General features: G+C 39.6%; 1 protein-coding gene across 1 annotated transcript in view; it reads right to left on the bottom strand.

Annotated features, from left to right (window-relative positions):
• Positions 1 to 7,569: 7,569 nt before the first annotated feature.
• Positions 7,570 to 24,920, bottom strand: part of LOC124716716 (protein Smaug homolog 1) — a 99,708-nt gene continuing 82,357 nt past the window's right edge. The window contains 2 exon segments of the mRNA XM_047243259.1: positions 7,570 to 8,022; positions 11,127 to 11,325. Coding sequence (XP_047099215.1) covers positions 7,570 to 8,022; positions 11,127 to 11,325 — 652 coding nt within the window.

Raw genomic sequence — 24,920 nt, forward strand, 5'->3', positions numbered from 1 at the left:
GAACCAGTGGCTCCTTCTGCTGGCAGACGAGTTTAAGGGAAAGGAAGAGAGGTGAAGGTAAGTCTCCCCTGATCTACAGTCCTGGGCAATATTTCCAAACTCTACCCATTTCTTAAACGTCACCAGTCTTTTCCCTCAACCCTCTTAGTTACCCTTCTTCAACTCTTGTCAGATGAAGGACTCACTAGTTCCGAAAGCTTGCACATTTAAATGCCTTTACACGAGTGTTCACCTGCTGCCACTTTGTGAATATAGTTTTTGTCTACCCAATTACATTATATTTTCAAAAATTTATTATTTTCGTTAAAATATGTAAGATACTATATATATATATATATATATATATATATATATATATATATATATATATATATATATATATATATATCTCAACAACTACAAGATATTGTGTTGTACAACTTTTGTTTTGTAATCTGACACACTTTCTTAGCTTTGTAATATTGTAAACACAGAATTAGAACCTCAGGGTATTTGTTTTTATTAAACAGATCCAATGATGGGTGACACTGCCTGAAACTTATATTTTTCAAATAAAAATGGCAGTCAATAGACAAAATGTTAGCCTAAAGAACATTTTTTTTCTTTTTCAAACAGTTGTATAATTTACCTTATCTTCTTTGTCAAAAGGTTGTCATCTAATACATAAAAGACAGAAATGTCAAGGAACTGAAACTTCCACTTGATACAAGCACCAGAAAAAACATGCAGTGAAGGGTATAGCAATGGAAAGCAAACTGGTATAAATAGCACCACAGGGCGAAAGAGATTTCGGTTTGGTTGGAATCCACTGCAACACAAACATTCACTGTAGCTAATGGGGACAGAATTGTCAAAATATTGTGCACACAAATTTAATCAACCCTGCTGGACATTTATCTATCCACTACAATAATCCTGCATCCATTGGCTCTCAATTTTTTCTTCCTCTGACACAGAGCTCATGAGACTGAGTATCCACCCTTCTGCAGATGCATCTAACATTCCCCATCTGGCATCAGTCCACGAACAATGTTCCCATGTCTTAGTAAAAAACCTACTAGCATTGTCCCAGATCACTTCTGAATCAGTCTTCTAGTCAGGCCACAGACATTTTGCAATATATGGCCTAATAGTCACTTCTCTTGAGAGTGAACTAAGCATGAAGTTACCTCAGAAATTTGAAGTGAATATCAGTGAAGGACATTGAACACATGACAAACTGCAAGCCATTAATTTTGCTATTACCACTACTAACACTACCACTATTATTAACATTATTACTATTGCAAACATTAACAGCCAACACAGATGATTAATGGTACCTTCCATTATATACATACACATTCTGATAATATAATTGACAACACCTGAATAGGTGAAACACACAGTTTAAAACAAACTGCAATATGAAACATCTAGATTACACATTTAAAGAGTCACACACATTTGAGAAACTTTTTTTTTAACACTAAATTGATCTCCAAAAAGCTTTGCAATTAAAAATTCTTTTCCTGCGGACTGCAGCTGTCAATTGAAATAAAAATTAAAATTTGAGCTTATTTGGTTCAGTCAGACAGTCACAAGCTCAATCAAATGAATTTAGTCATCTTCCCACAATATGTTCACCCCTGGGTAACAGTTACGAATTACAATTACTTGTTGCACATTTGCATTATAAGAAAAAGGTACTTTACAAATTACATCAGTCAAATGTACATTTCAAATGCACACTATAAGTGTGTGCAGCCAGCCTACACACACACACACACACACACACACACACACACACACACACGCTTATAACACACAGCAGTTTACAATGTTATAGGCATCCACAACCTTAACACCTACATAAATAATCTCTTCCTGCCATGCATCCTTTAAGAACAATGGAAAAGTGTCCAAGGATGTTTATTCATTTTATTATGGATATGATTACACAGCTGCAAACTTTTAACATGGCTAAAAATGAGGGAGCTGAAGCTGTACAAATGTCATTCTTTATCCAGGACTACAGTGCAAAAGAAACTTACCACACAAATAATTGAAATGGATTTATGCTACAATTTCATATACAACACATAACAAGTGTTGCTGGTAAACATTAATTTAGCTCCAAGTATCTTGCCCTAAAGAAATTCAGTAAAGCACGTAATAAGCCATCTATGCCTCTGATTTTATAACCTTTAACAGAGAAATTCAGACATCCTCATTTTCTGAACATTTAGGATGGATCCTACTAGATTAACGTTACAGTTCTTCTGAGGGTAGGAACAAACAAACAAAACGAAAGAAAGCAATCTTACAGACAATAGCTTTCAAAAGCTCTCTCTGGTAGAAGAGGTTCTGGAAGCAAGTTGTTCCATTAGAAGTTTGGAAAGGAATTACTTTGTATTCAGAGCGAGCCTAGAAACAACTGACTATGGGGAAAGCTTCAGCATCCACAACAAATATGTGCATGAGAAAAGGCCAATAGGAGAAAACATACCATTGGTTACTATGTACTAACTGAATACATCACCCCTAGTCATAGTATGAACCACAGTATTCAGAAGAAAATTTAAAATCTTAGTAGAATGGCAGAAACTGATAGCCAACTTCCAATTCATGTGCACACATACGTAATTTTCAATTCTTTGCATTAGTAAACACTACCGCACAAAAATTCAGATCTTTTACAAATGTTTGGAATATTTTTTACTAATAATTTAGAATTTACTATAGCATAAACACGCTAAATTTGAAGTTTAAGCTCAAACCTGGAAATTTTTGCACCAATCAAGAACATGAACAATTTATGACCACCTGAATGCAGTAAACTGAAACCCAAAAATGTCAAGTAGTTTTTTAAAACAGAGTGGAAGCTCTGAAATGAGTTACTTAAACAAGAACAAATATTGTGACTGAAGATGGCACATTAGTAGGACAGCCCATAATGAAATGTCTTCATAACATTTAGAAGTAGCTTAAACTTGAGTGACTTGTGTAAGAGCCATTGAGATCAAACATGTTGTCTCTACACCTACTGCTCAGTATAAAACAGCTGAGAGACAGCATAGGAAAATGTCTACAGTCTCTTTACGTGCTTCAAGTCTGAAGTTTGTGCTGTCCATGTGCCATGTTTCTAGCATTTTGGACAGATGGTTGGGCCATAGTGAACTCTAAAAATGGTGCCAGTGCCAGACACTTATTACAAGTTACTTCCTGTAAATGAATTATTGGTTGCAGAAAAACAAATCCTGGTGAACATCCATAGACTTGTGTATGCAGTGTATGGTAATGATATAGATGGTACAAGTATTATCAGTGACAGGTAAAGAGTCTAAGTGTCATGAAGTGCAGAAACTGATTTCCAAGATCAGCCCCATTCGGGATGACCTATCACAGCCACTGCCAGACGAGTTCTCCGAATGCTAACAACAGGCCACAAAATTAAAAGGAAAGACATTTTATCTCAACTACAGGAACATTACGAGACCAACTAAAAGGCCTTTCTGTCAAGGATTGTTACAGGCAAGGAAACATGAGTGCATTGGTTCTGGAAACAGAAAGAAAAAGGCTGTCACTAGAGCAACACAACCCACAACAAAATAATTTCAAGGCAGCTCCCTGTGCTGGCGAAAAGTCATGGTGACAGACTGTTGGGATAGTGGTGATGACATTTTCATGGATGTCTTGCCAAAAAGGTCAACCATTAATTCTGAGGTATATGTGAAGACTGGAAAAACTAAAGAGATGAAGACAGCATAAATCATGCAGTGAGAACATGGCTACAAGCACATGACAAGAGCTCTTACCGAAAGGAAATACACACTCTTACACAACAGGGCAGTAAAACGTAGAAAAACAGTACATGCAAGAAAAATATTGATATAATCTGGTGACAACATCAATCACTTAAGAACAAATATACTCTTCAGTTGAAACTTCCGGGCTGAGAGGCTGTGGTAGACGTATAAAATTTCCACCTGACATTTCATCTCCATCTGCGGGAGACATCATCTGAGGGCAGTAGCCGGACGACCTCAGAAGATTTCTCCCGCAGATGGAGACGAAACGTCAGGTGGAAATTTTATACATCGACCACGGCCTCTCAGCCTGGAAGTTTCAACTGAAGACAACACTGGCCATGAAAGCCTACATTGTATGAACAAATAAACTGTTAGAAAGAGAAATGCGAGATGACATTTATTGAGTGACCCTTGTATAAATTATTTTTCTCTGCTCCCCTGCACTGATTGGCATCAAATGTGGCGCAGAGCTACAGTTTGTGCAATAAAGCATGCCATGGACTGATGTGTCCATATATAAGTATAATAGTAACAGTATCTGCTTTGCCTAATTGCAGCAGGATAATGAAAGAGACTTTGTATAGATTACCTACAATTGTGTTTCGGCTCCAATGAATCAGAGACTTCCTTTTCAAAATTTCTGCACCAGTTACATTTTTCTGTGGGTACCACAAGAAACCTTAGTACCACATGGGCTTCCTCAGCATCTGTTCTCCAAAGTTCTGCTCAGAGTTTAATATACTTCACTGCAGAGTATACCAACGAGATTCACTAGCACAACATAAAGAGGTCGATGTACAACTGAAGTACTCCATGTAGATAATTTATGAAATGGTAAGGTCTACAACTATCAAATGGATTTCTATGCTCAGCTACAGCCCCCCCACCCCCTCCATCCCCAGCCTCAAACTAAAAACAGCAAGATAGATTTAACATCTAAAGTAATGCTTTGCTCCCAATTCATAAAATGTCCAAATGTGTTTAAATCTACGGCCTGTTTTCCAGAGCCACTGTGTATTTCAAACTTCTATTGGATATTTCAATAAAAGCACTTTCAAATGTTTCATTTTTTACCTACTCCAGTATCACCAGTGTGGAAATTTGAGTTAATATTTCTCTTACAAGAATGACAGCACATTACAGCTTTTTACCTCTCATGATGTCCTTATTTTTACATTCAAATAGAAAATTTAATGCAAATACTCAACAAAGACTTTTGCACAGCTTCAAGTCTGTAGCCCATAGATCAAGCATCCACGCAAGATAAGGAAATGATTTTTTTTCATACTTTTCTGTGTTTAATGTAGAAACAGCAAAAAATAAAACCTATAGTTAATAAAGTGAAAAAATATCAAGTAAATTACACTGGAAACTGCAGCTATGTAATCAGCCAGGTGTATGTAGCAGAAAAACTGCTAGGTCACCAATTATGCAAGCCTGAACAATTGTACAGATTTTGAATTCTAAGCAATTCACATTTTCACACTGCTAATTAATCGTGAATTAAGTACACACTAAAAAATAACGGTCACTACAACTATGGCACATCACAATAGTACCATTACATGACAAACTGGTCTGTCCCAACACTAATAGCATTAGAGGGCTGAGAATCACTGTTCAAACATCTCCAAATATTACAATAGTGGCAGTACTATGTACCATAGCCAACAATAATTTGCCTCCCTCCCCCTCCCGCCCACCCCACCCCTTCACAAAAAAACAAACTATTCCCCTTCAGTCGTTCCAAGACGCCTGCGTTTGGATGTAGTATAGACAATGGACTTTAATTCATAACGACACTCCATCTATCTTTCAAAATTAAGGATATATGACTGAAACATTCATCTATTTAAGTATGCCTAATAAGAAATAAAGCACCAAATAAAAAGTTAATACACTGCATTTAAACCTCACTTGTCATATATGAAGGAAGTAACGAGTTTTATATAGGACTAATAATGGAAGAAATATCTGCCTCTCTCACCTCTTCCATCAAATATAAACCACAACATTTACTGAAAAACATATGTAAATACTGTAAAAACAGCAGATATGTAGCAATGACAATGACCATATTTTTAAGAGCATGTGCACCTATACTTATCAGACACACAGTTTTGACTATTACAGATTAATATGTACAATCTTTTTCCCACATTTAACACGCCTCTACCACATTTATGCACAGATATAATGCTCCAAAGCTTCCCTTAATGTCACCAGTGAAGCAGAAAACAAAAACCTTTATGTGCCATTACTTTACTTATAATTGTACTATAGTGTTAGTTTTTTGCAAATCTGATTTACAGACCTCATTTTCTCCAAAGTAAATTATCTTTGTATACTGCATTAGGTGTATAATATACATGTATATAGGTCTCTTAACATTTAAATTGAACATTAAGTTGCAAAAAGATGTGAGTCAGTCTTATGAAAACAGTACTGTTGTGATCAGGAAATATCAAACAGCACAAGTACAAGTCACACCCCTCAAATACGGCTTTATGCCTTCAAAAATGTTATGCAAATCCCCTATACATTAGAGCCAATATGGTAAAGGAGTTTATTCAGTTCTTCTTTAGTTTGATAGCACAAAACACATTTAAGATTTAACCACCTGAGCCTGTAATCAGAAAGCAACACTGAAAAGCAATGGAAGTTTTAACTCTTTAACAAAATTAAATTAATTCTGACCTCAGCTAGAAGGTTTGTCTGTTAATTAACTTAAAAGACATCCACACACAACAGCTAAAACTTCCATAGCTAATAATTTGGCTTTTGCATAGCAAACTAACTTTACTATTTTTATTGGCTATTGCACATGGTGAAAGAAAAGTTACACTCTTATTTTTATTACATCTGAAGAAAAAAAATTGACACACACACACACACACACACACACACACACACACACACACACACACACTAAATAAAACTGTTCCTAGTTTCTAATAATATGTGGAAATTATAGTAGCTACCACAGGTAGCATGGTCTACAAAACCAGCTCTGCTGGTTAAGTTTCAACCAGATTATAAGTAACATTTAACATGACCAGAGCTAGTTGTCACACTTTTAAAGCCTCATATAATAAAAACAAGAGAAATAATATTAGCTTTTTTGCCATGTTCTAAACCACACATCCACACAAAATTATACAGCACATGCAAATACTTTGGGAACACACATGCAAACATCACCTTTGTTTTAACAATAATCCTCTGAAAGCACAAGTGATTTGTGGCTGTCCAAAATCCATGCACACAAAGCTAGATTTCATAACATTTGTAATGAAAAGTAAAAAACACTGCTTCATGTGGGTCAGTATCTGCGGCACTTTTGTCAGCAACATATGTAATGCTAGTACAAAACTACATTGTTAGCAAAACGTCTAGTGCCAATGGAAGGAAATGTAAATTGTAATCCAGTATTGACAAGAGTAACTGGAGACCGTCATACATAAAGCCAGTTCGACAATCTGTTCTATCATTACCAAATGCTAATGTAGGATTACTGGCATTTGTTTACAATGTTGTTGGTTGTCAGCATAATAATGGCTTTCCTTCTGCCCAATTTGTAAAACTGTCTTACAGCTAACAATTAATTATCTGTGAACTGGCTTAAATACAGGACAAACTCTACTGGACCATACGTGCAGTATTACAGACACTAGTCAGGATCTGCGAGTGAAACAATTACAGAAAAACCATCGACCACTGTATATATATATATATATGATGCAGTCCTGGAATGGATCCAGCCTAAATCTCTGTGAAGTCACTTTCTTCCACTGAGATTAGAAATTGCAGAGAAATTACAAATTGCATTGTCCCACTGAGATGGTATGACACACTGCATGGAACAGAAAGAATTCAAAATAGAAATGGGAAGATACTTATGTGGTCTCAACAGGTAACCTTAGTTCTCACCATTGCCCCCCAGGGCGTGCTCTGTCATGCGGAGGCATAGGGACTCCAGGCGGGAATCCAGTTCCATGTCGTTCGCATCCACGTCTGTGCGGACGTTTCTAGCACACTCTTCCTGACGTGCCTGCAGCTCCACTGGAGGCTGCGTAAACAAGCCTGTGAACGATGGCGGTGGGCCTGACGGGACGGGAGACGGCCGGGGCGGGGCGGCCGGCATCTGCCTCTGCTGCTGTGGAGGCGGCAGAACACACCTGACGCTTGGAACGTGGACGGGCACTGGCAGGTTGGATGACTCTGCAGAAACCTGGCCAAAGAGATATCTTATCAAAATTCATTGTGGGTATTATATCTATCAGCTTATGCATAAGAAATATGTGGTGGTAACAAAGTTGTCCTGAGTAACAAAATCATCAGAAGTGATGTACCTAAGAGTTGCAGATGGATTTCCTTCCAAGACTACTGACTGCTCTGAAGTTCACTTCTAAGGAGAGTCCCCGGCAGTGGAATTAACATTTTGAAATCAGCTACACAGTAATATGTATGTTAAGATCCCAAGTATCACATTCTTCTGCCATTTACTGGTACCCTGGTGAGCCCTCATTCGCAGGAAAAGAAAAATATTTTCAATCTCACATGGTGCTCTTCAGCTTTAAAAAATGAAGATTTAATAGAGTGGATGCACAGTTTAACAGTTAAGGTGTAGACCTCATGTGCAAGAGGTTGTGTGTTCGAATCTCGCATGGTGCTTTGAAAATTTTGATTTTTATGTGTTTATCAAAATGACACTGGTCATGATTTTTATTCAAATAATTGCTTAAATGTAATTTTTTAATTTCTATTCCTTTGTCACATTTTAAGCAACATATTAACTTTTCCAGTTGGTTTCTTTTTCTTCGTATCATTCATTTCCCCACTCAGGATTTTGGTGCAAGTGAATTTAATTATTTTTATTTATCTATCATAATAATTAAACATTTGAAACTGTTGATGTATTGATTAAAAAACAAGAAATGAAATAATCTACTAATATTTACTGTGAAATGGTATCAAAAATTTACTTTTCATTATAAGATTACATTTTTTGAATGGTTAATGTCGTACCAATATTTAAAACAATTCTTATTCTACTATGGACCAAGTGGCACAGACGAAGCACTACACGAATGAACAGATTATAAATAAATCTAAATTCAGACAAAATGAGTAACGCAAAAAATGAACGTTATATCTAGGTCAAAGATCTAGGATGATAAAATGAAAGAAATTAAATCAATGTTAATATATAACAGTAATTAAATTACATGCATAAAGACTCCAATATGAAAATGAATAATACGAAAAAAATGACAGCAATTTGAAAAAGTTGATCTGTCAATTGAAATGATGCAACAAAGTCATAGAAATTTTAAAATATCACAATTAACCCAATTGACTGAATAAAAAATAATGCCCAAAGTCATTTCGATAATGATCTACAAATAAGTTTCAAAGGGCTTGACAAGATTCATACCCACAACCACTTGGAAATGAGGCCTGTACCTAAGCTGTTACGCTGCGCAACCTGTCTGTTAATTGCCCCTTTTTTAAAGCTGAAGAGTATCACACGAAATTCTGAAAATTTTTTTCTTTGATTAGTCCCAAACAAGGACCCACCAGGATAAATGGCTTCAGAGTGTGAACCTTGACATCTTGACCTACATTCCTGTATAGACAATTTTGAAAAAGTTGATCCACCACTGGGGACCTATCCTGACTAGTACTAACTTCAAAATTCACTTCCATCAATTGACTTTTGTACCGATAACATTATACAGATGTTAAGCATTCATATTTATAAGGGAAGAGGTTGAAAACTGTTCGAAAGAAAAATACTAATGAAAATTTTTTAACCTAAATATGATGAATATATCTTCCATTTTGTGCATGGGACAAAATGAACTAAGAGAATTATACAAACACCATCACATCAAAGTGCTAAGAAGAGAAGAATTGACTTGGTAGGCATTATATATGGAATGACACTACCAAGAATTGCATCTTGCTGTACAATACATGGAACCCGAGGAAGAGGAAGAGACAGTTAAGGATGAACATCAACATCAAATGGACAAGCAGAGCAATCAACAGAAAGATGTGGGGGAGTCTTGTACAGCAGGCAATTGTCAATAATGCCCTTAAAACTAAACACCATCTGAACAGGCCTCGGAAGGCCTGACGGTACCGGGTAGCTCAGTCAACACGCGAAGGTCGCAAGTTTGAGTCACAGTTTTACTCTGCCAGGAAATTTTATCAGTAATGTATACTTACAATGGAATAAAAATTTATAGTAGTCCCCATTTTTTGCAACCTTTTACAAAAAAAATGGCTCTGAGCACTATGGGACTTAACAGCTGTGGTCATCAGTCCCCTAGAACTTAGAACTACTTAAACCTAACTAACCTAAGGACATCACACACATCCATGCCCGAGGCAGGATTCGAACCTGTGACCGTAGCAGTCAACCTTTTACAAACTGTGCACCTTTTTGTATCTTCCCATATCATAAGGTCCCCATCACAAAACTTCTTGATCATTGCTACAAATTGTTATCTTCAGTCCACAGACTGGTTTGATGCAGCTCTCCACACTAGTCCATCTTGTACAAGTTTTTTTTACATCTGCACAATTGATGCAATCACGTCCATTTGAACCGGCATACTGTAGCAGTCAAGCCTCCGTCTCCCTCTATAATTTTCATGTGTGTGCAAGATCACACGTTTAGAAAACTAAGAATTAATAAGTTTATAATCAACAAAAACAAACAGGGAACAGACAGTAATCTAAATCGGGAGGTGTTGACAGAATTACATTGGAAATGAGACACTAAAGCGGTGAAAGAGTCTTGGCTATTGGGCAGCACAATAACAATAGACAAACTAAGATATAAAATGGAGAACAGAAATAACATGAAAAAATGTTTCTGAAAATGAGAAATTTGCTAACATTTAATGCAAATTAAATGTGTTAGAAAGACTCTTCTGTAGACATTTGTCTGGACAGTAGCTTTCTGAAATGTAGTGCTGCAGAGGAATGCTGAAGATAAGGTGGTCAAGTCAGATAATTGGCAAACAGGTCCTTAATCAAATTAGGGAAACAATTTTGTGGTGCACTTAACAAAAAGAAGCGTGTTGGTGGGAAACAACCTGAGGCATGAAGGAACTGTCAATTGCGTAATGAAGGGAAGAGTAGGAGGGTAAAATCTGCTGAGAGACAAAGTCTCAAACACAATGAACAGGTTCAAATGGCTGTAGGCTGCAGCAGCTACACAGACATGTACAGGAGACGCTAGTGTTGAGAGCAGCCTTAAACCAGTCTTCACACAGTAATTAGTAACTTGTATTTTCAGTCTGAATACGAAAATGAACTCACCGAAAGCACTGGTGGTGTCGTGTGTTCTGCTCTCTTGGTCGATGCCTGCACCCTCTGCTGAATTTGGATGGGACCCGTAGGTGAGAAAACCCCACTCTTCCGCGGGTGAGAAGGAGGTGGCTGTTGGAACCTGTTCCCGTGAGAGTAGCCATTGCTGTGGCCTCCCGAATACCCAAAGTGCTGTTGAGTGTTCTGCCACCTACAACAAATAACACACAACAAAAAAATTTCAGCCTGCAGAACATTTTGATAACTACCAAGTGTTATATCTGTGGTGTTTTATTTTTATTCTGCTTCACTGCCATCTACTCCAACCTACATCTTTCTGAATCTGCTCTGTGTATATCTTGTCTCCTCCTACAATTTTTACCCTCCACACTTCTCTCCGATACTAAATTGTCGATCCCTCGGAATGCGTCCTACCGACCGATTCCTCCTCCTAGTAGAGTTGTGCCACAAATTCCTCTTCTCCCCAATTCTATTCAGTACCTCGTCAGTTGTGCAATATACCCATCTAATTTTCACCATACTTCTGTAGCACCACTTCTATCCTCGTCTAAGCTATTTATCACCTGTATTTTACTTCCATACATGGTGACACTCCATACAAATACATTCAGAAAAGACTTCCTGACACCTAAATCTATACTCTATGATAATAAATTTTTCTTCTTCAGAAACATTTTCCTTGGCGTAGCCAGTCTACATTTTATATCCCTTCTAATTCGACCATCAGTTATTTTGCTTCCTGTACAGAAAAACTCATCTACTACTTTAAGTGATTCATTTCATAAAAATTCCCTCAGCATCACCCAATTTAATTTGACTACATTCCATTATTCTCATTTTGTTGATGTTCATCTTATATTCTCCTTTCAAGACACTGTCCATTCTGTTCAACTGCTCTTCCAGGTCCTCTGCTGTCTCTGACAGAATTACAATGTCATCAGCAAACCACGTTTTTATTTCCTTCTCCGTGGAGTTTAATTCCTACTCCAAATTTTTCTTGTGTGTCCTTTACTGCTTGCTCAATATACAAATTGAATAACATAGGAGATGGGCTACAACCCTGTCTCACTCCCTTCTCAACCACTGCTTCCCTTCCACGTCCCTTGACTCTTATAACTGCCATCTGGTTTCATTACAAATTGTTAATAGCTTTTTGTTCCCTGTATTTTACCCCTACCACCTCCAAAGTTTGAAAGAGTGTATTTTAGTCAACATTGTCAAAAGCTTTCTCTACATCTAGAAATGCAAGAAACGAAGGTTTACCTTTCCTTAATCTATCTTCTAAGGTAAGTCATAGGGTCAGTATTGCCTTGCGTGTTCCCATGTTTCTACAGAATCTAAACTGATCTTCCCAAGACCGGCTTCTACCAGTTTTTCCATTTGTTTGTAAAGAATTCGTGTTAGTATTTTGCAACCGTGATGTATTAAACTGACAGTTCGGTAATTTTCACACACGTCAGCAACTGCTTTCTTTTGGATTGAAGAAATTATGTTCTTCTTGAAGTCTGAGGGTATCTCTCTTACATCTTGCTCAGCAGGTGGAAGAGTTTTGTCACAGCTGGCTCTCTCAATGCTGTCAGTAGTTCTAATGGAATGTTGTCTACTCCAGGGGCCTTGTTTCGACTCAGGTCCTTCAGTGATGTGTCAAATTCTTCATGTAGTATCTTATCTACCATCTCATCTTCACCTATGCCCTCTTCAATTACCATAATATTGCCTTGAAGTACATCGCCCTTGTATAGACCCTCTATATACTACTTCCATTTATCTGCTTTCCCTTCTTTGCTTAGAACTGGTTTTCTTTTGATATTCATACAGGTAGTTCTCTTTTTCTCCAAAGGTCTCTAGGGGGTTAAGATAGATACTATCTATAGGAAAATTAGTGATCCTGTAGACCTCACTTTTGAGATTTTTGTATGCCTTTTCGCTTGCATTTTTATATTTTCTCCTTTCATCAGTTAAATTCAATAATTCTTCTTTTACCCAAGGATTTCTACTAGCCCTTGTCTATTTACCTACTTGATCCTCTGTTGCCTTCACTATTTCACCTCTCGAAGCTACCCATTCTTCTTCTAGCATATTTATTTCCCCTGTTCTTGTCAATCGTTCCCTACTGCTCTCTCTGAAATTCTCTCAAACCTCTGGTTCTTTCAGTTTATCCAGATCCCATCTTAAATTCCTGCCTTTTTGCAGTTTCTTCAGTTTTAATCTAAAATTTATAACCAATAAATTGTGGTCACAATAAATTGTGGTCAGAGTCCACATCTGCCGCTGGAAATGTTTTACAATTTAAAGCCTGGTTCCTAAATCTCTGTCTTACCACTATATAATCTATCCAAAACCTTACAGTGTCTCCAGGCCTCTTTCACATATACAAACCTCCTTTCACGATTCCTAAACCAAGTGTTAGGTATGATTAAGTTATGCTCTGTGCGAAATTCTACTGAGCAGTTTCATCTTTCATTCCTTACTCCCAGTCCATATTCATCTATTACTTTTCCTTTTCCTACTATCAAATTCCAGTACTCCATGACTATTAAACTTTCATGTCCTTTAACTATCTCAATAATTTCTTTTATCACATCATACATTTCTTCAATCTCTTCATCATCTGCAGAACTAGCTGGCATATAAACTTGGACTACTGAGGTAGGTGTGGGCTTCGTGAATCTTGTCTACAGTAATGTGTTCATATTTTTTATTCATTATTAAACCTACTCCTGCATTACCAATATTTTACGTTGTATTTATAGCCTTGTATTCACCTGACCAGGAGTCCTGTTCCTCTTGCCACCGAACTTCACCAATTCCCACTATATCTAACTTCAACCTATCCATTTCCCTTTTTAAATTTTCTAACCTATACGCCTGATTAAGGGATCTGACATTCCATGCTCTGATCAAATAATGCCATTTTTGTTTCTCCTGATAGCTAGAGTCATCCTTATCATCAGATACAACACACCTCTCTTTGTTGGTGATCAGGTTTGATGTCTTACAACATCTTTGTCACAGTCCTTTGCAGATGAGGAAACTAACTTTCTTGTTTTAACCCCACTACCACCACATTTCTAGAGTTGCTGTGTAGCATTAACATAGAAACAGTAATGTAAATAAGAACTTAAGAGTGATGAAACACTTCTAAAGTTACTGTTATGTCAAAACTGTGGCAACGTGTAGCAGCAACTTTCTGTACCTGGAGTGTAACACAGACCAAATAATTCTGGAAATTATAAGTGAAGTACCAACAAGGCATTTAATAATGAGGCATGAACACATACTTCATATTGTTATTCTATTTTTAATTATCCATTGTTTTATTTTGTTAATATTCACACGGATTTTCTCTATCAATGTGTAGCAGACGGATGAAATTTTGTAGGAACATTTGATTTTTTAAGCCTACAAGATCATTCAGGCTGCAGCCAGGGTGGATACGGCAGTGGCTGTGTATTTATAATTCTACCATCAAACTTGTCTGTACTGTTTCTCCTCAACAACAGTGATATCTTCATGTTCCCTCAATGCTATTTTTTGTGTGTCCAAATTTCTCTTTTCGGATGACAACAGTCTTATAGCAACTGAAGAAAGCAACATAACATTTTGCTTAGAAAGCACATGATACCCCCAAGGAAGTTCCATTGAACATTACGAAGAGGGAAAAGGACACTACTACATATCTATGTTGCCTGTATAGACTGTAATAAACACACAAATCTTTTAGGGCCGAAAACCGATTCTTAGCAGAAGTGGTGAGGACACACACACACACACACACACACACACACACACACACACACACACACACACACACACACACACACACACACACAAAGATACTTGCAAACAGAATTTCAGCAGTATGTTATGCTCATACAGTCCCAGCACCACCACCAATATGTAATAATCAGTGTCCTGATTATGTACTATTCATATATAACCGTAACTCTTAGATACTGAAGTTTCTAGGTAACAAACACACAACATCTGTGCACACTTTTCAAACTGCAGATGAGGGCCATAAGGATATTAATCAAAAATGGTAAATGGTCTCATTCTAAAGAAAAAGTTCAAAACATTGGGGATTTTAACCACCCAATGTGAGTACAATTACCAACCAGCTATGCACATCAAAAATACTGATAATTTCTGCTGAACAGCTCTGTTGATAACCATGGAAGAAGAGCTAGACAACTTCATTTACCAAGGAAGACTAACTCTAAACCTCAGAACAGAATTTTCTAAAAGAAATAAAATTTTAGAACAAATTACCCAAGGAACTTAGACAGCACTAAAAATGGCTTAAAATGCAGTACCTGTTAAGCAATATATTCCACACAATGAAGTAATGCTAAGGTAACACTGCCTAGGATTTGGTAAAGGTGGTAACAAATATCATCAATACCTGTTATTTCACAACATACTTTTTTGCATTACAATGCTGCTTGTATGTGGAAAACCTTACACTGAAGCTCTGCAATCGATAATACTACTATTCCCTTCCCTGTCAGAGCTCAACATCTCGCTCGTCATGAAGGAGTGCCAACAAAATTTCTCAGGTATGCAAATGGAAAGTTGTATGCAAAATAGAAATCAAACTTCATTGCCAAAGTCTTTAGGGTAGCCAATAGTGTGTGCAGTGATTGGTGTCTAGAAATGAATGAACAGTCTAGCACTAGCTTTTCATTTTCCAAAAATGTGCGAGGGAAACAGTATTGTACATTAGGGACAAACAAAAATACAGCTGTGCTGTTTCAACCAACCTGTTCTTGTATTTGTCCGGGAAGTTTAAGGCCATATCTCCATCCAGCTACCCTGTTTCAGGTTTCCTGGGCTTCCTTAAATTATTTCAGACAAATGCTGGGGTGGTTTCTACAACGAGTCCACAGTCTTCATCTGTCCCAAACTTGTCAAACTAGACCTTTAAATAACCACATGTCAGAAATACCGCATTGTGGACGAGTATACGAATTTTCACTCGGCAGCAGAGTGCGCGCAAGTTTTATTCTGGAAACAATCCTCCGGGCTGTGGCTAACCCATGTCTCTGCATTATCTTTTCTTCGGAGAGTGCTACCCCTGCAAGATATATAGAACACCTGTGGAGTTTTGAAGGTTGGAGATGAGGTACTAACAGAAATAAACATGTGAGAGTGAGTCACGGTCGTTCTTGTAAAGGTCAGACAATAGAGCACTTACTGCAAAAGGCAGATGTCCCAGGTTGTCACAGTTTAATCTACCTTGAGGTTTCACTCTTAAGTCTGTCCAGTAAGCAAACGTGTTTGCCTGCAAGAAGAACAGTTCTGTCTGTCTGAGCTGCTGCAATGTTATGCTGTGTTAGTTGTGTGTAACATAGTTAAGAGTCAAGTTTTACCCAGTGCACATCATAGAAAATTCAAATCCAACCTAACAAGCGACTGATAGAAATTTGAAGCTGCCTTATTGTATTAAGATATAGATATCCTTTCGTGCAAGTATTGCAGCACTATGTTCCAGTAATAAAACCAGGATATTTATACACAGCCAAATACCTAGATTTGACAGACAGAAGAAGCAGGAAACATGGAAAAGAAATAGGAATAGCATACAATACATATTGGAGCCAGTAAAACAATAGTGAATACAGGATGGCATAATTAAGATTAGTAGAAGAAAACTTAACAACTAAATTTAGCAATAAGAAAATGTAGAATGATGTTTTGTGGCCATGTGGTTTGCACGAATGGAAACAGGATAGTTAAGAATTTTTAGAACACGTCAACCAGAGACAGTTTCCGAATGGCACCATGGGTAGTCCCTCAATGTTCGTCACCACCCCCAAGTGCAGCCCCAACGGCAATCTCTGAGCTGCCGCCAATGAGATTGGCTTCCACATTGTGATAGGCGGCAGCCATAGGCAGTAGCGGGATTCATATTCAGTGTTGGTGTACAACTGTTTGAGCACAGAGTTCCACAGTTGCTGTTTACAGTGGAGATTAGCCTGTGAGACAGTCTACAAGTGGAGCTGCCTACAGCCTTCACATAGGGATAAGCATTCACTACAGGGATTGACAACGTGGCGCCCAGAACAGACAGTATTGTTGACACTGTCAACAGCAACACAACCTTGACATGCCACTGCTTAGTTGTATCTGTCCACAAACACATGCAACAAGTTGCTGTGTAACTTTAGTTAAGTATCGCTGTGCAATAAAGTGTACATTTGTGTGTCACTAACTTGTTTGCATTATCACAGTTCCTCACTCCACATCTAAACTTAATACGACACGTGCGAGCCATTCTACCTGGACAACCTGTATCATCATCTGGCTACAATAATTCGGAACTCATTGCACTGTATCATTTCCTCTGTCACTTTGCTGTTCCTTGCTTGTCTGTTCGTTAACTTTTAGTGCTTGTGGATATTTTCAGTTACAAGTTCGTGCTCTTCATTTTTTCTATTTACTTGCTGTGCTGCCACAGTCGACAAGTTACGCTTTAGGATTTCTCGCGTGTTTGTATCTGCAATTTTTTTTTTACCATGTCAGACTCGCTGTTCCAAACCCCCTCATCTGCCTGCCTCACAATTAGTGGTGCAACAAATGCGAATGCTGTGGCACCACCCCTCAATCTAAATCAGTTTTTCAGTTACAGATGCAGTCAATGAATCAAATTACAGAACTGATGAAGGGGTTCATCCAAACGCAGAGAGCAGCAGCTGAGATACGGACTCTGCCACTGCACCACCACAAGCTGCACAACCTTCACTGCTGTCTCCATTTCGACAGTTTGAAAAAGAAAAGGAAGACTGGTCGGAATATTCGTCACAATTTGAAGCACACTTGGTCGCTTGCCAAATTCAATGTACTCTGACCCAGTCTTTTTTTCTGTCCATTGTCAGTGTCACCATTTACCGCATTTGTGTATTATTCCGTACTACGAGACCCGAACTAGTTAGCTACGAGGAGCTCACTCTTGCACTCTACAAATATTACTGTAAAAAGATCGAAGTGGTGGCTGCCAGATTTAAATTCTTTAGGCTCGAAAAACAACCACATCAAATGTACAAGCAATGTGCGACAGATTTGCAAGGTCTCGCATGACAGTGCAAATCTAAGTGTGAATGTGGAAAATACTATAGTGACTTATGACTCATTATAACTGAAAATGTGGCAGATAGTAAAATCCGTGAACAAATCTTAAAATACAGACCCCCAAGTTGCAACAGGTTTTGAAGACTGTCTTTCAAGAGTCATGTTATAGTACAGTTGATAGTTTGCAAGTAGGGAACATTTGTGCCGTTGCCCCACCCCAAGAGAACACTCCACAGCAACACGAGCACCCCACTGCAAAGGCAAACACGGCGGCCCAGCTAGGTACACCACAGTTCGCCATGTAAATGACCTGGCCGGAAATCTACCTGTGTGAAATCTTGCCGGTGTTTTTTCGAACCTCACAAATGTGACTGATGCCCTTCACATTACGCAACTTATTTTGCATGTGGTAAGAATAGGCGCATTCGAACTGTTTGTCTGCAGGTGCGACTTCCACTCGCAACAAATGCTCACGTAACTCCGAACTTTCAAGTTCGTGTTCATTCTGAGCCAAGTTGTGAAGCTAGTGTAGATCTTAACAATGAAACTGTGCAATACAAATAATCAGTAGTTTCCTCAGTGCAACGCCACTCCAACAAACTTTTTGTGGAAATCTTGTTATTGCTGGTCAAAGTTTTCAGTTTCTGTTAGACATGGGTGCTTCAGTGTCATTGCTAAATCACACTACTTATGACCTACTTGTCAAACTTCAAGTTACAGATGTCGACAACTACAATGACAGTGTATAATGAACGGGATATTTTGGTTTTAGGATCTTGTAGGCTCCGTACCATCTGTCAAAATTTGCAAAAGACTATGTCGTTTTAGGCTTTGTGGGGTTCGCTGGCCAGTGCTAATATTTTTAGCCTCAACTGACTTGTTTGGCGGTGTGTTTTAGACAATGTGCTAGCAGATACTTTGTTCAACTCTGGCGACAGTATTGCTCAGGTGTGTGACGAATTTAAAGGTTTCTCTGTCGAGGGCTTAGGTTAAGCTACCAGTTTCGTTCCCCATGTGATGATAAAAGACAATGCACAGCTGCACTTTTGCAGAGTTCATGTGGTACCGTATGTGGCCTGTGAACATGTTGCAAAGGAACTTGCGCAGTGTCAGGAAAAAGGCGCCATTGCACCCATCACCGCCAGTTTATGAGCATCTCCGTCAGTTTTCATGATGAAACCTTCAGGTAAATTTAGAGTCTCCACAGACTAATGTGACAGAGAATCTGCAAGCAGTAGCCGATTCATCCCACTGCCGTGACCTGGCGAGCTTATGGACCTCTTAGGAGCGGGTCGCTGCTTTCCAAGATTGATCTGCACGATGCCTACCTGCAGATTCCATTACATGAAGAGTTACAAGGGTCTTTGTAATTAATACAAACATGGGACTCAACAAATTTCTTCACTTGCCTTACTTTAACACATCTGCACAAGCGATCTTTCGACAATCTGAAACAATTAACTGCATTTGTGCCTGCAAGTACAAAGTACTTGGATAAAATTATGGTACCAGGGCACACAGCAGTAGGGCAAGTAATTTGCGTACTCTGTTACATTTGAGGCCTGCCTCTGACAACACTTCAAACAAAGACAAGTGTGTGTTCTTCTAGACAAACTTGAGTACCTAGGTAATGTAATCCACTCCCAATGTGTTCATCCGAAGCAGTCACTTGCAGGCTATTCGTGACTTCAGCCTCCAAAAAATCTGAATTGTCAGAAGTAAGGAAGATGCCCTACTATATCCGCTTCATTCCTCATGCAGCTCAAATCTTAGCACCCCTACATCGTTTTCGACATAAAAATGTACCTTTCGTGTGGTTCCAGAAATGTGACATTGCATTTCAGAAATCTAAAGAGATTTGGCTCAGTGATCATTGTCTAGTCCATTTCAGTCCTGGTAAATCAGTTGCCTTGACCACGGATGCATCCTCATATGGGATCGGTGCGGTACTTTCGTACAGAATTAGTTCTCCAGGCAGACCAATGGCTTTTGCATCCAAACTTCTCAACAAGGCTCAGAACAATTACTCACGGATAGAAAAGGAGGCTCTTGCAATCATTTATGGACTGCATAAATTCCACCAATACCTGTGTCGAAGGCAATGCTACTTAGTCACTGACACGAACTGCTGCAGTCAATTTTAAAACGGGCCACGCTTATTCCAAACTGCACTGCATACAAATTGCAAAGGTGGGTTCTTATTCTCTTGCATTATCAGCATGAGATAATTTACACGCCCACATCCAAGCAAGTCAAGTAAACACACTCTTGCATCTTCCTGTGGAACCGGATGCAGGCTTTTACACATTGGAATCATATGTTGTCATCGATTCATCAATTCACAGGAGTTGAACACACTGGACCAATTTCCTTTCTATCACAGGAAGGTCACCCAGGCGGCAGCAGAAGCAGCAGCAGCAGACCCGGACTTTCAGATTTTGTTGCAATACATCTGCACGGGTTGGCCTCGCTCAGTGAAACAAATCATCAACCTGGTGATCTGCCCGATACCCTGCACGTCGGCATGACTTTTCAGTGTTCCAATGTGTTATTTTGCTATGCAGCGAATCAGAACAATCACATGTGGTGATCCCAAACGTTCTACAGAGACATTTACTCAGCATGCTCCACCAGGGTCACTGGAGCTGGTCCAAACAATTAGCTTGCAGAAATTGCACTTTGTTCGGCATGGACGCTCAAAAAGAACAGACGAATGCACAGTGCCATGCTTGTGCGAAACACCAGGCAGCTCCTCACATAAATTTCTTTGATTGGCCAAAATTGGAAGCGCCTTGACAGCACATTCATTTGGACTTTGCTGGACCCTACTTGAACATTCAATGGCCTATTGTCACCGACATATATACAGCCTTACATTTGTACATACAAATGTAAGGATGTAGAGGCTTGTCTCACTAGGGGTAAGATAGATACTGCCTACAGGAAAATTAAAGAGACCTTTGGAGAGAAGAGAACCACTTGTATGAATATCAAGAGCTCAGATGGCAACCCAGTTCTAAGCAAAGAAGGGAAGGCAGAAAGGTGGAAGGAGTATATAGAGGGTTTATACAAGGGCGATGTACTTGAGGACAATATTATGGAAATGGAAGAGGATGTAGATGAAGATGAAATGGGAGATAAGATACTGTGTGAAGAGTTTGACAGAGCACTGAAAGACCCGAGTCGAAACAAGGCCCCGGGAGTAGACAACATTCCATCAGAACTACCGACAGCCTTGGGAGAGCCAGTCTTGACAAAACTCTACCATCTGGTGAGCAAAATGCATGAGACAGGCGAAATACCCTCAGACTTCAAGAAGAATATAATAATTCCAATCCCAAAGAAAGCAGGTGTTGACAGATGTGAAAATTACCGAACTATCGGTTTAATAAGTCACAGCTGCAAAATATTAACACGAATTCTTTACAGACGAATGGAAAAACTGGTAGAAGCGGACCTCGGGGAAGATCAGTTTGGATTCCGTAGAAATGTAGGAACACGTGAGGCAATACTAACCTTACGACTTATCTTAGAAGAAAGATTAAGAAAAGGCAAACCTACATTTCTAGCATTTGCAGACTTAGAGAAAGCTTTTGACAATGTTAACTGGAATACTCTCTTTCAAATTCTGAAGGTGGCAGGTATAAAATACAGAGAGCGAAAGGCTATTTACAATTTGTACAGAAATCAGATGGCAGTTATAAGGGTCGAGGGGCATGAAAGGGAAGCAGTGGTTGGGAAAGGAGTGAGACAGGGTTGTAGCCTCTCCCCGATGTTATTCAATCTGTATATTGAGCAAGCAGTAAAGGAAATGAAAGAAAAATTCGGAGTAGGTATTAAAATTCATGGAGAAGTAAAAACTTTGAGGTTCGCCGATGACATTGTAATTCTGTCAGAGACAGCAAAGGACTTGGAAGAGCAGTTGAACGGAATGGACAGTGTCTTGAAAGGAGGATATAAGATGAACATCAACAAAAGCAAAACGAGGATAATGGAATGTAGTCAAATTAAATCGAGTGATGCTGAGGGAATTAGATTAGGAAATGAGACACTTAAAGTAGTAAAGGAGTTTTGCTATTTAGGGAGTAAAATAACTGATGATGGTCGAAGTAGAGAGGATATAAAATGTAGACTGGCAATGGCAAGGAAATCGTTTCTGAAGAAGAGAAATTTGTTAACATCGCGTATAGATTTAAGTGTCAGGAAGTCGTTTCTGAAAGTATTTGTGTAGAGTGTAGCCATGTATGGAAGTGAAACATGGACGATAACTAGTTTGGACAAGAAGAGAATAGAAGCTTTCGAAATGTGGTGCTACAGAAGAATGCTGAAGATAAGATGGGTAGATCACGTAACTAATGAGGAGGTATTGAATAGGATTGGGGAGAAGAGAAGTTTGTGGCACAACTTGACTAGAAGAAGGGATCGGTTGGTAGGGCATGTTTTGAGGCATCAAGGGATCACAAATTTAGCATTGGAGGGCAGCATGGAGGGTAAAAATCGTAGAGGGAGACCAAGAGATGAATACACTAAGCAGATTCAGAAGGATGTAGGTTGCAGTAGGTACTGGGAGATGAAGAAGCTTGCACAGGATAGAGTAGCATGGAGAGCTGCATCAAACCAGTCTCAGGACTGAAGACCACAACAACAACATATATACAGCAAGTTTCCTTTTGTCGTGTCCATGACTCATTGCACACTCCAGTCTCTGCAGTTCATACTTTGCATTGAATGTATTCCACAGTTGCTAGTAACTGACCTCGGATCCCACTTTGTGTTCGAAGAATTTGAGCACTTTTGTACAAGCAATGACATTTGTCACATCATCAGTGTACCATTTCAACTTCAATCAAGGAGGAAGTGAAGAACTTCATGCACACTTTCAAACAGCAAATGGACAAGCTATGCACCCATCACACATGGGAGCAAGCTCTGCTGCTCTCCCTTTTGTCTTACTGCACCCAGCTCCACAACCACTCTTCACTAGCAGAGTTGCTCCCGGGCAACACCACCGCACACTGCTTCAGCTGCTGCATGCAGTAAGGTGGCCAGTGCATACTGTGCCCACTTGGGCACTGTATGAAGCTAATCAACAAATTTTTTTCAGATGACCTGAGAGTACAATCATTAGGGAGTTCCACGTTTCTTGTACAGAGTCCAGCAGCAGCAGTGGCAGCAGAACCAACTTCGCCCTTGTAATATGGGCGATTTTGCCGCCGAGTCTTTGTTTACAGATTTGTTTCCTTCCCAGATGACGCAGTGTGCATCCATCCAGTGGCCTGGCGTCCTCTGTCACCAAAACCGGGCCCCGAACCTGTGGACGTGGACCCGGACGCGATGCCTCAGCCAACACCGAGTCGACAACAGACATGTGGGAATTTTACACTTCACATCACAGCCTACCCAGGGGCCACCATTCTACATCACGATGCCACTGCAGGTCGACATCGTGAAGGGGTTAGATGCAGGTGTGTGCCCTCCGCCTCATTCCGGCTGGCATTCTGAGACGGTCACAAGGCAAATGTTGAGGCACGAGCAGGGGCTTGGCACCAGCTACAGACTGCTTCTGTGCCCTCATAGCTTGTTGCATCCACACCTCCTCCCCCTCCCCTTGACATCATAGTAGCAACGGGTACTACATGAAAGTGAGGAGGTTCATGGCCCAACTGGCAATCTCCAAGCTGCCACCAATGAGACAGACTTCTGCATTATGATAAGCAGCAGCCGCAGGTGCAATGGGATTCACGTTCCGTGTTGGCGTACAACAGTTTGAGTACGAACGGAGTCCAGAGTTGCTGTTCGTAGCTACAGTTTGTACTGGAGACTATCCAGCGAGATTCAGTCTACAAGAGGGGTCTCCTATAGCCTTCACATAGGGACAAGTGTTTACTACAGTAATTGACAGTGTGGCGCCCAGGACATACATAGTCTTGTCGATATTGTATTCAGTAATGCATGCCTCGAGAGACCACTGCCTAGTTGTATCTGTCCGCAAGCACATCCAACATGTTGCTGTACAGCTTTATGTATTGCAGTGCAATAACTTACGTGTGTGTGTGTGTGTGTGTGTGTGTGTGTGTGTGTGTGTGTGTGTGTCATTTATCTAGACATTTACTGTTCCTCTGTCTCTGTAAGGCATTTAGAAACGGCACTCTGAATGAAAAATTATCGGAAAATCAGAAGTTACGTGTTCCACAGGGCAGCTTAAGGCCCAAGCAACAAGCCACCAGTTGGTCCACCAAGCTGAGAGGGGCACCAGAGGTGCTACAACTCTTAAGATTACTGTATAGGATACATCACTATTAGTGGCAGTCACTCGGGGTGCCAAAGATGCCTACGTGTAAGCTTTCTATATCACGGTTGGCAAATGATTCCAATCCAGGTAGAAAGGCATTCTCACATCGGACGATAGCTAGAGTAAACCATCCATTTCCAGTATTCCCTGTGCCAGCATCAAGACTGAAATTCACTCAACATCCTCGGAAAAATATGAGTCCATTCAATATAACACTGTGCTGTTCCATTTGTGCACTGCCCGCTTATATACGGAGCGAACGACCTTGGTTACGTTAATGCAGATGATAAGGGACTTAGACTCTGCAGGCACCAGCGAGAGAGCGTTATCATGGACGCGTGCTGTAGTAGCTCTAGCAGCTCGCGTCTGCTGGTGCGCCGGCCTGGCACCGAGCCAAGTAGGCGCTCAGCGGACAGTGCGGC

This window comes from Schistocerca piceifrons, chromosome 9 (genome assembly GCF_021461385.2).
Source record: "Schistocerca piceifrons isolate TAMUIC-IGC-003096 chromosome 9, iqSchPice1.1, whole genome shotgun sequence".
Taxonomy (NCBI): domain Eukaryota; kingdom Metazoa; phylum Arthropoda; class Insecta; order Orthoptera; family Acrididae; genus Schistocerca; species Schistocerca piceifrons.